Source organism: Ailuropoda melanoleuca, chromosome 4, assembly GCF_002007445.2.
Source record: "Ailuropoda melanoleuca isolate Jingjing chromosome 4, ASM200744v2, whole genome shotgun sequence".
Classification (NCBI taxonomy): Eukaryota; Metazoa; Chordata; class Mammalia; order Carnivora; family Ursidae; genus Ailuropoda; species Ailuropoda melanoleuca.
The window spans coordinates 108790200-108803933 of record NC_048221.1 but is presented as its reverse complement, the minus strand read 5'-3'; the positions used below and the strand labels follow the sequence as shown (position 1 = coordinate 108803933).

The 13734-nt window shown below is 47.3% G+C and overlaps 1 protein-coding gene across 9 annotated transcripts in view; it reads left to right on the top strand.

The window, feature by feature from the left end:
• The window catches only part of BCL2L11 (BCL2 like 11), a 44893-nt gene that overhangs the window by 23247 nt on the left and 7912 nt on the right, over positions 1–13734 (top strand). For 5 of the 9 annotated variants that reach the window (XM_011237940.3, XM_019792664.2, XM_019792663.2 and 2 more), the window contains one exon: positions 4895–5004. The exons of 2 other annotated variants lie outside the window; for them this stretch is intronic. In XM_011237940.3, coding sequence (XP_011236242.1) covers positions 4895–5004 — 110 coding nt within the window. Of the gene's footprint in view, positions 1–4894; positions 5005–8085; positions 8211–13734 lie in introns of all 9 variants that reach the window. 2 more of the 9 variants (XR_004625014.1, XR_004625015.1) reach the window with 2 other exon arrangements.

Sequence of the window (13734 nt, the reverse complement as noted above, 5' to 3'; positions counted from 1 at the left end):
CTTCTAAGATTTGAAATTACCGTATGGGTTGGAAAATGTTCTGTAGCGGAACCAGAACAGTCTGTTAATTAAATACCACACGTCTTTTCGTAACTCAGAGTTCTTTGACATTAACAAATGTCCTCCTTTCCATCCCTCCCCACTCCCCCAGCACTGGTATAGAAAAATGAATTAATTAGACCTCAGTATTTTTTCCATAGAAATAATGGTGCCAGTAAATTCTGGATTTCAAATGATTGTTTCTACGAGCTTTGACGAAAATTCAGCTAACGCTTCACACTTTTGACAGAATTGCCTGTGTCCGACACAGTCGCATTATTTTTGATTAGTGGCTTTGGTTAGAAAATCTGGACCTAGCAGGTTCCCCCATCCCAGCTGGTGCTTGCAGGATTGGAGCTGGCCTTCCGTAGGTTACTGCTGTGGGGTGGCTTTACATTTAGATCCGTGTATATTTTATTGTGCTTTTTTTCCACTAAGCATTAGTGTCAGGCTCATGGAGTGTGACATGATTTCTTAAATGCAGAAACTACATTTTTTCATAGGCAAAAATACACCTCACCAGAATTTTCCCTCCAAAGAATTTTTTATAAAGTTCATGTAAAATTGTCTTATAAGTTACAATTTTTATCTTCTTGACTAGTAATAAGAGTTTTTGTTTCAAATAGAGACCCATTTTATTCATCAGGTAGCCACATTTATGGTTGTGAAGCATAGTGTAGATAGAAGGTAAAATATTTGTGCTTCATACTTGTAGACTAGAAATGTGAGCGTGAATTATCTTTCTGATAGGTGGACTGTGTTATTATAATGGGCGTAGTTGGGTCAGGATCTGGGTAGAATTACAAGGGTGAGGGTAGGCCATTGTGTTGAGTGCCCCCTGCCTCTGAGCCCCACCTGCTTCAGGTGCACCTTTAGAAGACCATACCGTGGATCCCTTCACCGTTGTGGTGGTTCATGCTCTGGGTGACAGTGGCACAGAATTAAGCCAATGAATCTGAGCATTGACCAGTGCTACCATGGGGCTGACAGACTCATTCTCTAGGGTCAGCCAGACCACCCCATCCTTTTGCTCTGGCGGGTTCTCATGTGACATGGGGCCAAATAGGACAGCCACTAAAATTAAACTAGTGATGAAGTTAAGAAAAGCTTCCCCCTGCCCCCAAAACAGAAGATATTTTTGTCACATCAGAAATAATGTTTGAAATTTATGTTGAAAAACACACTGTACTGAGATTAAGACTACCCTTTGAAAATACAGGAATAGGATGCCTTTTAAAATACTCGGAATAGAACTTTTGTCTTAAGCTTACTTGGTAATTGTCTATTCTGTGTACATGCTAGGTAGGTTTTATTGCAGGATGAATGATGGTCGTTCATTTTAGCTTTATGGATTCAGGGAACAAGAACAAAAACCCCCAGGTGCTTTAGACCAGTCCAGGCAGATCAGTCTCCTTGGCGAAAGGAGACGTTCTTCTTGTTCTTATTATTGGGTTATTGTGTTGTCACTCTTCTATGTCAGCGTAAACAAAAATACACCTGAGTGCAATCAGAGCGCTCTAACCTTTCGTTCTGACCGGGCAGTGTCCGCTTAGCCAGGTCTAATCCGTTATCTTTGGTTACTTAAAGCTCCAGGGCATCCCCGAGGTTTCTGGCCTGTTGCTCAGTGTTCTCGGGGTCTGGTCTGTGGAGATCTGCACCAGAGTTGCCGAGGGAACCTGTGAGCGGGCGCCTCCAGGACCTGCCACAGACACGCCCGCCCTGTGTCTCCCTGCCACACACTTCGTGGCTGTGTTTGTGTCTGTGCGTATATTTAAGCGACCGAACTGTTCTTGCCTAGAGAAGAAACAGTTACTTACCTCCTTTGCCTCCTTCCCCAAAACACAGCAGAGCATTTATCTCTAAGCACACGTTGGGCTTGGCCACCAAGGTTCCGTAGTTCCTTCTTAGCTGCTGGCTAGGTTGACATGTTCACTAGGTGCTAGTTGGATGATAAGCAGGCTTCTGACACAGACTGACTCCTTTGGTGGTTACCAGCCCGAGCACACGCCAGGCAGAACCTTCCAAACCACACGCATTGTGAGTAGAGTAAGGGTGTGAAGTACAATGCAGCAGGCTTCATCGCCGGGTTGGGGAGATTACCTGGGGAAGTTATTTTTGTTTCATGTTATAACAGGTATAAAGTTTACTTCTAAGTGTCGTGTCCAGAGAAACGTAACCTTTAAATGTTGAAATTGAATCCACAAGGATGTAAATTCCACAGGAGCAGGGCCTGGCCTGTTTGGTTGCTGTACCCAGAACACCTCCTAGAACAGTGTCTGGCACGTGGGCATTCGTATTCGTTGGGTATATTAGTGAACGTCTTGATTGGTTAAACATTGGGCAACTTGCCAGCTGTTTTTAACCTGTCTACCGTTTTTATGAGACACATGGTCTATATTTCACACGTGTTTTTGGATAATTGGTATTTTTTTCATTTGTGACTCTAGGATTGAAAGCAGATTACCCTTTATTATTTTAATTTTATTTTATTTTTAAGTGAATTGTACGCACAACGTGGGGCTTGAACTCACAACCCCGAGATCAGGAGTCACATGCTCCACCCACTGAGCCAGCCGGGCGCCCCTGAGAGCAGATTACTGTCTTCAAGAGAGCCTTGTATAGTGAGAAACAAGTAGGGGCTCTGAAGCCCAGAAGAGGCGTGTGGCGGTAGCTGTGAAGCGGCCACATGGTGTCCTGCTTGCTAGTCCGGTCACCTATGTATAGGGGCAGGTGTGTCTCCCTGGGGGGCTGCTTAGCAGGTTGCATGAAATGACTCGCACCAAACCTTGCAGGCTCTGATGTATCATAGGCCTTCTAAGAAAAGAGCTTTCCTTTCTCTCAGGGGTGAGTCGACTTTAACAGCTTCCGAAGTTGGGGGGAAGAAAACCACTTGATGGCTGATAGTATACAAAGAGTAGTAATGATGGGGTACGTCCGACAGACTGACTCTTTAGAGCGCTGTAAACCCAAGAGAAGGAAGTGAACTATTATATCGCCCCCTGAAATTTTGTTTCAGGGCAGGTCTTAGCCATTTAAAATTTAATTTTAATAGATTTTTACAGAGTAATGATAAAACTATTTGTGTGGCAAAGATACAGCCCAAGTAATTTTTTATGTGGTTGGGGGTGTATTCAGGGGACGTGCCTGGCTCATCCTAGAAGTTTCTCTGTGGTCAGCCTTCGCGTTCTCCCCTAGGGCTTCCTTTAGGAATCTTCCCTTGGCTTACTCACAGAGCACAGATAATTCTGGAGAGCATGCGTGTGCATTCTTCTTCACACGCATGTGCATGCATGTACACACACACACTCGGGGCCCACCCTCTCTCAGGCACTCTCTCTTTGTGGGGGGGTCATTGTTGGATTCCTTTGGGTGGGGGTTGGGGGACAAAGAAGATGGGACGAGTTTTGAGAAGACTTGGTTAAAAACTCAGTTTATTCGTTTTGTTTTTTTTTCAGAGTGCACCTAAGTACTTTTATAGAGCTGTGAAAACATCAGTTTTACTTATAACGATAAAATTCAGGAACCCCACATACAAAATATTTTTACAAAAATACAAAACAGAAAGCCATGTGTACCGTATTGTGAAATCTGATCGTTGTAGGTTTTTAAATATTTTGCCGTGGTCAGAGCATAGCACGTGTGTCTAATTGTGCGTACAGTGTGCCCAGACTAACAGTAAGTTAACCAGTCACAAGCCCAAGAACCTCGTCTCTTTCCCACGCCCACGATGCCAGACCAGTCTGTGTTGAGTGTGGAGAATGCCATCTTTCTGGTGCCTTTGGGATCTTTTGACAACTCCCAGTTTTGCTCCCTTCACATGGCTTTTAAGTGGTTTCATCCAAATGAATGAGTGGACTGGGTGTGAACGTTAGTGACAGCTTAATGGAAAGGCAAACCTCCCTCTTTTTTCTTCTTTAAAAAGGCCTTTGCTCCTTCACCCAGAACATGTCCTCTCCCCACGTGGGGTTTGGAGATTTGAATCCACTTCTATGGGCTGCATGAATACGGAGACAAAACACGACAAGGATGCCTTAATTTGGCCGTGGGGTAGCACTTGTGCGTGACGGTGTCACTGCACCTGCTGCGGTAGAAACAAGCTCATTCAGGTAGCCTGCTGTTTCTCAGGTTTTCCCTTATTCTATAGCTTTAAATAGGGCAGCCACTTCATCTCATTCCTGTGTGATGTTTGGAATTTCCTTAGGAATTCTACCTTGAGGGGTGCCTGGGTGGCACAGCGGTTAAGCGTCTGCCTTCGGCTCAGGGCATGATCCCGGCGTTATGGGATCGAGCCCCACATCAGGCTCCTCTGCAGTGAGCCTGCTTCTTCCTCTCCCACTCCCCCTGCTTGTGGTTCCCTCTCTCGCTGGCTGTCTCTATCTCTGTCGAATAAATAAATAAAATCTTAAAAAAAAAAAAAAGGAATTCTACCTTGAATTAAGATGTAGTTACTTTGCTGACAACCTAAATTTTTTTATGTTCTCCTTTGTGTTTCAAGTATGAATTTTTTTTTGGGGGGGGTCATCTTTATTACACCATTTTCGTGTAACAGTTTGTCTTGAAATGGAAGCATGTAATTAATTGGCTGGGGTATTTTTAAGATTTGCGATTATTTTTAAGGTTTGCGATTCTGAGTCTCCAGTGTTGAGAAAGTCAGGTGTTCTTTGTCCATTACTCTTTAACCAAATCGAGGTGGCAGACCCACCACCATCATGCAGTGCACCGTCCTGAAGTTAGGGAGAGTGCAAAAACAAAACCGAGTGCGTGAGATGGGCTTGCTTCTAGAAACTTACCTTTGGAACTTGCTCAATGATCTATGGAAAACAATGTGATTTTTGTTCTGTTTGTTCTGATGCAGCTTCCATGAGGCAGTCTCAGGCTGTACCTGCCGATATGCGCCCGGAGATATGGATTGCGCAAGAGTTGCGGCGTATTGGAGACGAATTTAATGCATATTACCCAAGGAGGGTAATGATGTTTTATTTACTCCTTCTCCTCACACCCTCCCCCTCCCCACAATTTGTTTTTTGTTTTTTTGTTTTTTTTTTTAAAGGTGACTAGTAATAATTCTGTGCTTATTCTGGAAACGCAAGGTATTACCTATGTGTGACCCACCATTGTTTCTCCTTTCCCGTTTTCCATTTGAAAACGTTTTATGGATGAATTTAAGTAACGGTAATTAAATAGAGTACGGTACAAGGTGACAGAGGAATTTCATGAGCACAGACCTCAAAGCATCCATGCTAAGAAAGGGGTTATTGATCTGCTCTGACGTAGTCCCACGTAAAGAGTAACGTGATTTTCAATCTGTGTAGAGGGTTTCTGCATTCCCTTTGGGCACCTGGGGTCAAAGGTAAAGACCTATTAAAACTTCCCTACTCACTCAGCCCAAGGGAGCGATGCCAGCAGTAGTACTGTAATGGCGCCCCTGGAGTCTGACAGGTGACGCGTCAGAGCAGGAGAGCCACCCCCTTCAGTCGGTGTTGCTGTCCTTGAGTGCTGTCAAGAGTCTGGGACCTGGGCATAAAAATTTTATACCCCGAATTGACTGCCACTTACATTTTAAGGTGTGGTGTTGATTTAAAAAGAACAACAAAAAAAAAACCCTATATCATCTTCTGTAGACACAGTGTATGTATTTTGTTGGTTTTGCCCATTGGCAATGGCCACTACCGTTTGGACACGTTTCGCCCATGGAAGACTTCCAAAATGTGTAGGTTGTAACTCTGGGAGTTAGGGCTGTTGTGAGCGTATGTGAGTACTTCCTAGAAAGGGCACACTAGCAAAGATGTGATACAACGGAATTTTGGCTTGTTTACATTTCTCCAAACAACCAAGTATAGGGATATTTCTGTTGATTTATCCAAAAGGAAGACACATCTTATTCTGTAGAAAAAGCTGTAATTGTTACGGTCATTCTTTCTTACTGTGTCACTGGTCTTCTGGCTCCTTTTTTTCTGAATGTCACAGCTTCGTATAAGTATCCCTTCAAGATTTTTTTTTTTAACCTTTTTTTTTTTTTCCTGGAAGGAGAGGTCATGCTTAGAATACCCCAGTATTTGTGTCTTGCTTTAAACGTTGGTCTCTTTTAGCTAGCTGTTGCTGAGTAAGTGGACGTAACTGTTAATTGCTTTGAGTCACTCTTGTTTTCCTGTCTGTACAACGCCTTTCAAGCTTTTTTATACACACATGGAGACATCCTCCCATTTGCAGAGGGTCTTTCATTTATTCCTTCAGTGTAGGGTGTCTGTAAGGGAGCCAGGGATGCTCTGAAAATTCACATTGAATCCCCTTCATACCTTCCTATGGGTGTGTGTGTGTGTGCACGTGCGTGTGTGTTTGATGGGAAATGTGCTATAGTAGGATTCTATTAAATGAGAACTGTCACATTGATGAATGGTTTAGGAATTTCTTATGTGGCCCTCTTTAGCTGGCAAGAATATCCAGCATCCTACCTCTGCCGTTCACGGTGTCTAAATTCCTTCTCAACTTGGCTCTGAGATGGTAATTGTTTTTGCAAGGTTGATTGTTTTGTAATTTGCCACTGCAGTTACTCTCCCCCCACCCCCAGCTCCTTTGCCTTGGTTTCCCTGAAGGGATTTTGGTGTTCCTGTGTGTGACTGGACTTGACCCTCTTGGTGGACTGGGAGGGACTGGTCAGAAGCAGGGCCCCAGTGCATTCATGATGACCTCATGCTGGGGTGGGGAGGCTGATTGGGGGGGGGGGCGTATCCATAATTCAGCAGGAAGAGATGGCGGAGTGGCCTCTTAGGGTGAGCCTAAGCAGAGGAATGACCAGCGTGCTGGGCCTGCCCCCTTCTCCATCTTGAAGGGGCGCATAGATGTCCTTGGGCCAGATCTGACATGGATGGGGCTGCCTGAGAGAGAGGAATCTATTGGGGCCTGGTGCCTTCAGAGTCCAGAAGCTCTGGACCCCGACAGGAGCCCACACAGCTCTGCTCTGAGGGACTAGATCAGAGCCTTTGGCCACGGAGCTAGATGTCTTGTAAGGATATCGTATATAAGCTTCTCTTTAAACTTACACGGGCTATCAGTGACTCTGTAAGGTTTCCCCCGGGCCTGCCCAGATGGACCTTGGTTGATGAACCTCCATGGTGGCCTGCGTGGTCAGCGATAGGACCTGGGCCAGGTGTGGCGTGGGGCTTGGCGCGCAGCATAGGCTGTCGAGGTGGACAGTTCTAGTCACATGCAAATGGGACCCAAGCTGTGGGGTTGTTTTCATTACCTTGCGTGCCCATGGGAGTTGAGAGAACAGTGTCTAGCAGGTTATACCCTTCCTCCCGTCCTCTTCTCCAGTGTTTATCTCACAGTTTAATGTTTAAGAGGGTATTTGAGAGGCCGTATCTATTCAGAGGAGATGCAACTTGTTTGTTTTCCTTGCTTTTGGTAAAGTAAATGTAAGCTAATTTCATTGCAGGATCACACTATTCTCTGGTGGTAAACCTTCTTTTGCATCTCTAAAAAAAAAAAAGAACCAATGTCAAAATGCAGTCACTAATAATTTAAGGGACTCTAGCTTCCTAAGTAGGCTGGGGATATTGGGGAAGGCGTAGGGACGCACTCTAGGTTATAACCTGATTTTTTCTATAATGAAGTCAATTATGTTCTTCAGATTTTATGCAAATAGCCCGTTCGAAACACCAGACTCTGGAGAGTGACACAGTGACCCCCCAAAGCTATAGACACCTGTCTTGATATTGTTGGTTAAAAAGAATCCCAAGTCTACAGTGTCACTAGTGGTCCCTGTATTGGGGTTAGAAATCTGGGGAGGAAATTGGAATCCGTAGTGGAAAGTCACGCATTCAGATGACCTGCTGTCTTCATGGTGGGGGGTTGGGGGGTTACTTCCTGGTGACTGGTGTACAGCCCCCCCTTGCTTTATAATGGTTGCTTTATAATGGATTTTAGCATTTTAAATATTGAGTGTCTTTATTTGCTTAATACTATCACAGTAGCTTTTCTAAAGTGTTGGTCTTTTACTGCCATGAGCCTTGCGAAGCCTGACAGGATATTTTCCCGTTTTTTCAGTTAGAGCAATAGAGGAAGGTGTCGTGTAGTTGTCATGTGTTCAGTCCACTTAAGGGCAGTGGGGAAGCATATGAAACGGAGCTGTGGAGTCTGAATCCTTGGAGCAGGAGGTGAGAGAGGCACAGGTGAGCGCAAAGTCCTGGTGCATGTTCCCCTTTTCTTTTGTGACTCCGTGTACTTGCCCCCAAACGACCCCGCAGGGCAGAGTGTCCCCCTCTGTCTGGTAAGTGTGACCGCTCCAAGTCTGGTGTATTTTTGTAACTTTTTGTTTTGAAATAATTTCAGACTTCTATCTCAAAATTGCAAGAGTGGTACAAAGAACCCTCTTCTCTCTGCCACCCGAGTTCCCCACTGTCCCCCTGTTGCCACACTCGCTTTAATGTTCTCTCCCCCTTTTATACCTGTGCACGTATTGTTTTCTGAACTCTTTGGGAATAAATGACAGGTGTGCTGTTCTTTCAGCCTTAAATACATCGATGTGTATTTCCTAAGAATAAGAATACTCTCTTACATAACTGCAGTGTAACTCTCAAAATCAGGAAATTAGCAGTGTGACAGTACTGTTATGTAATCTGTGGACTTCATCCAAACTTTACCAGTTGTGCCAAAAATGTCCTTTATAGTAGCAAAAAAAAGAAAAAAAAAAAAAGTTTTTTTTCTGGCCCAGGATCCAGTTTAGAGTCATGCATTAAATTTAGTTGTCTTATCGCTTTGATGCTATTAATTTGGAACCATTCCTCCGTCTTGGTGACTTTGACATTGAAGGGTCGGGACAGTTATTTTATAGCTTCTCCCTGAAGTGGATTTGTCTGGTATCTCTTCGGGATGAGATTCAGGTTTTGTGTTCTGGGCAGGAATACAACAGGGGCAACCTCGTGTCCTCTTCCGTCCGTAGCTCTGGGAGGCACGGGGAGTCCATTTGTCCTGTTACTGGTGATGTTGACTCTGGTCAAAGGCGGCACCTTCCACTCTCAAGTCAGTACGTGTCCATGTGAAGTGGAAAGGAGGTGTGTGTAGAGGATGAGGAACTTCCTTGCCCCGTTATATATGTATCCCGTTCTTCAACCTAAATTCACGGGTCCCTGTTTAATTCAGCAGGCTACTCTGCATTACTCTGAGTACTTACTTTGATCCTCGGATTGTCACAGATCTGGCTAGTGGCAGCCCCATGGTGCATTTTCACCTGTCATTAAGCATTAAAGGGCCTTCGTCGTGCAGGCACGTCTAGAACGTGGCACAGGACAAAACCCAAGTGCCCGTGCAGGTGGTGGAGCTCCCACAAGGCATCTTTTGCTGAGTGGCCTACACATTCCCTCGTGCCCGGGCTTCAGGGAATGCTGGGGAGCGTGGAGGTCAGTGGGCTGGTGGGGAAGAAGATTTCTCAGAGAAGCGCGATCTCTGTTTTGAGCTTTATGAAGAGGGTGAGTGGCTCGTGTGTAGCTGAGTGGTGGGGTGTGGAGCGCTGTGTGCTTACCGCCCATCCTCAGGGGATGGTTCGCTTGGATAGGATTCGTAGCCGTGGGCTAGGGGTGCAGTCCACGTCTGTGGAGCGTGTGCTGGGCCCTTCAGAACATCAGAACATGTGCTCGTGGGGTAATGAGTCCCATCCTCTCCCCTAAATCTGCTCCCCACCCCCCCATTTCCAAGGCTGCGATCATTTACCTTTGGTGGCCTCCTCTGGGCCTTGCAGGCAAGTTGTCCAGCCTAAGTTGCTCTGTGCACAGGTAGGCTGATCTTGGTTGACAGTGACTTGGGGATCCCTTGGCCGTGGCCTGCGGTGAGCAGCAGCACGTGAAGCTACGTCAGACCCTCTAGATGGGCCAAGAAGTGAATGAACACCCTTTCGTTGTTTGATCCCAAGAAACAGTGTATCTTTTGTTTACACTGCCTGCTTCCTACTACTTCTGTCCCAGGCATGTGCAGGCGTGAGTAGACAGAACTGCAGGCCGACTGAAGTATAGCACCAAACCAGACAAAGTAGAGAGGGAGAAGTAGGTGGCTCGCAGACCAGTTTAGGTGGAAACAAAAGTTTAATGAAAGTATCACCCATTTGCATTTTCCTGTACGATCCATGAACTTGAAGTCTCCCTCCGCTGTTCTTCCTATGACGTGAATTCCCTGTTCTGCCTGATTCCTGGTTTTATAAATGATATTCTTCTGTAGATAGTGGACAAGGGAGAGATCTAATCAGTAGCTTGCTTGTTTGGGAATAGGATAACCTGAACATAAACCCACAGACACGTGTTCTCTGACGACATTCTTTTGAGTCCCTCATTAATTGAACATAGGAGCTTAATAAATGAGCCACTTTCTGTTACGGTCTGAGCAAAGAATAGTGAAAAATCTGCTTATGAAATATTACATTAAAACTAGACCTATCTCGTCAGATGGTCAGTCGCCCAAGAGTTGATAAAATGACAGTTTTCATAGCAAAAACAGTTGGGAGTAGCTTAAACGAATTAAGGACCGTCACTGATCTGTGGTTCATTTGAAGGTTCAGTGAGTGTTTCCCTTACGGCCGGAGTAGGTAGTTCAGTGTTGTGGTTTTAAGAGACTTCCGACGCCCTTCCATCACGGTGTCATGGTAGCCTGTGTGATCCGGGAGTCACCCTTCTATGGCTCCAGCCCTTCGTGTTTTTCTCTGACACCTTCGAGACAGCACGTAGTTCAGATTATCCCGATGGCAACTGTGAATATCAGGTTTTCTGAACAAGGGTTTTCCATGACTTGGGGATACAGTGTGATCTTAGAGGAAAGCAGGGCTCGTGGACAGGTGTGAGAACTTTGGGGTGAGGCCTTGAATCCTGAGTCCATCCCTTATATCCTCGAGGAGCCGCATTTTTCCTCTGCCTCCTAGGGATGTGGCGAAGGTCACAGGGAAACGTTCGGGGGTGGAGCTAGAAATTGCTGTCATCTCTTGCGCATCGTTCTGGTGTCTCTCTGAACTATGAAACATTTCTCAGTTGGTCTTCAGAGTTCAGAGAGGTGCTGTTAACTTGGTCCACTCGTCTTTCAGTACCCTGCTTGTGTCGGCCCTGCTGAAGCGTGCCGTGTCTGTCTGTACACAAACAGGAGACGAGACTGGGGCGCTGGGGTGTGTTCCAACGGCTGGGTGGGCATCGCCCTGCATGCGGCGGCGTTCGTGCGCGCGGCCTGCGGCCAGTGCTCCATCCGTCTGTGGCAGGTGGGTCCACCTGCACGGCTGCAGGGGGACCCGGGCCATTCACACAGAACCATTCAGAGGTGCAGGTGCCTGGAGGGGGACTTCAGAGAGGTCTGACTGGGGTTTTTTAATCTCTTGAGGAGGAAATGAAGATACGCATGAGGCGAGGCGAGGCCTGGCTGCAGACGTCTCTCGCCATCCTTCGCTAGACTTCTCCCAGCTGAACCAGAGCAGGGAGGTTCGGGTTGTGGTTACAGGGCAGTGCATCTCATCAGCATTTCTCTGAGGCTGGGCCATTTCGGAGCGGTGTATTCTTGCTCTGAGGCTTGTATTGTGTCTCGTGGAGCCCCACCCGGGAGCTGTAAGAACCGTCTCTGGCTGCTCCTGTGGTTGGCCACCGTGCAGCGCCACACTTCCCGGGCGACGGTCGGGGGTCCTTCACAACAGCCGGCTTGGGGTCCGGGGTCTGAGGGCTGACGAGTGAGTTTGAGATCTGCCCCTGCCAGAAGAAAACCCAGGGCACACCAGGCCTGACTGGAAGTCAGCCGGGGAGGTGGTGCTTTGTTCGACAGAAAGCCTGAGCTATAATAGTTTCTTTGAAATGACGCATAGAGAACGAAGGAGAGTTGGATTCGTGCAAATGGCGTTTTCCTGTGACTGCATCACCTGGGCAGGTCAGCGGCAGCTCCGGGGCAGCTCCGGGGCCTCGGCCGGTGCCGCGGAGAGCTCCCTCCTGCTCCCTCCTGCCCTGCGAGTGGGAGCACCACATCCGGGGGAGGGGCTCCCGGCACCCTTTCCACAGCTGTGTTGACATCATAGCGAGTTAGGCACAGGCTATGCAAATGCCCCCGTTGCCGTGGCGATGAATAGAAAGTGAATTTGGGCAGCTGCAGTGGCCTGACACCTGAAAGCAGGAGGCTGTCAAACCTTCTCTAAAATCTGGGCCAAGGTGGAGAGACCCCCACATCTTCCTAAAGATACTCCACACGGCAGGCCCTTTTCCTCTCTGATCTGTGTCTCCATCACCTGTCATGTAAGATACAGTCTAGATGGACAGGTCATGAATGGGTAGAGGTGGTCTTCCATCAGGATCGCTGGGGCCACTCTCTGCCCCCACCCTCCACCCTGGTCCCCTTGGCTTGTGGCAACACCCAGCCCTGTCCCAGAAGACGCCGCGACAGCCCCAGGGGAGCAGACACCATCCAGACACTCCCGGGACACATCCTCACTTGCCGGTCTAGAGCAGACGTTCCCTGTTTGTCAGAGTCTTACAGTCCAGAATTCCGTCTCTTCTGACACGTTACCACTCAGAGATACATCCTCTTAAAAAGAGAGAAAAAAACATTTAAGACCTCTCAGGTATTCAGTGTTGAAATTCTGTAAGAAATGAACAAGTTAAAAAAATGCTGTGTGTCTCAGAGTTCTATAGGTATTCCTTGCTTTTTTGTTGGTCTCTTAGAGTTTGCTCTTGAGCTCTCTGGTATGATGGTGAAGATTGGGCCGTGTTTCCTTTGTTACTTTGACTGCCAGGAAACTCTTAGTAAACCTCTGGCTCTTTGGCAGTAGATCTCAGCCCTGGTTCCCAGGGTAAGTCTCTCTTGATGTCATTTCTGATCTCTCTTAACTTTTGTGTTTTTTGCACCGTGTCCCTCTGTGTGTTTTCGTGGTTAAGCTCCCTTGAGTAATGCCGAATGTGTATGTGTTGTACTTTCTGAGTCCTTTGGCCCAGTGGGGTTTGGACCAGCCTTTGGAGCGTGGATTGGTGAGCTCGTGTGTTCTACCCTATGTTGAAGTCTGTGTTGACTTGATCTTGATTGCACAAGCTTGGTCTGTCCCCTCATCTGTGAAATGTGGCCCACAGCCTTGTTGTGAAGACTGGAAAGGTGTGTGGCACGTCATTTTGTTCATTGGTGGCCGTGAGTGACTTTTCTGGACCCCAGGCTAGGGCGCACAAAGTCTGAAGGCCTGGTGTATCTCGGACAGCTTTTCAGAGGCTGGGCTCATCCGTGCCTGCAGGAGAGCGAAGCCGGCTCCAGAGCTGTGCTCTGCAGGTGTGGGGTGGTTATCCTGACCAGTTCTCCGGGCAGCCTGCAGTCAGGGTCTTTTTTTATACCTGCACACCTGCTTCCCTGGATTGGGCAAGAGAGGATGTTTTGCTCTGATTATTTTTGCATTAAAATGGTAATTAAATTCGGATACTTGGTTGGCCGTCTCAAGTGTGAGTTGAAGATGGGCCCTGTGCAGACCCCACTGTGGCGGCTGGCGCTGTGTCCTGTCATCCTCTCTCCTCTTGGCCGCTACAGACGGAGGTAGCCCCACCCCAGCCCGAGTCCTGCGTTTCAGGGCCGCGGTGGCTTAGAGTGCTCCAGCTCCTGCTAAGTCTGCCAGGACCTCACTTAGGGCCATTCCTTTAGCCAGCCATACCCCCAGCTGCCACCCAGGTTGAGCCCATGTCCTCTGGTGGGGACGTAAGGGAACTGTTTGGG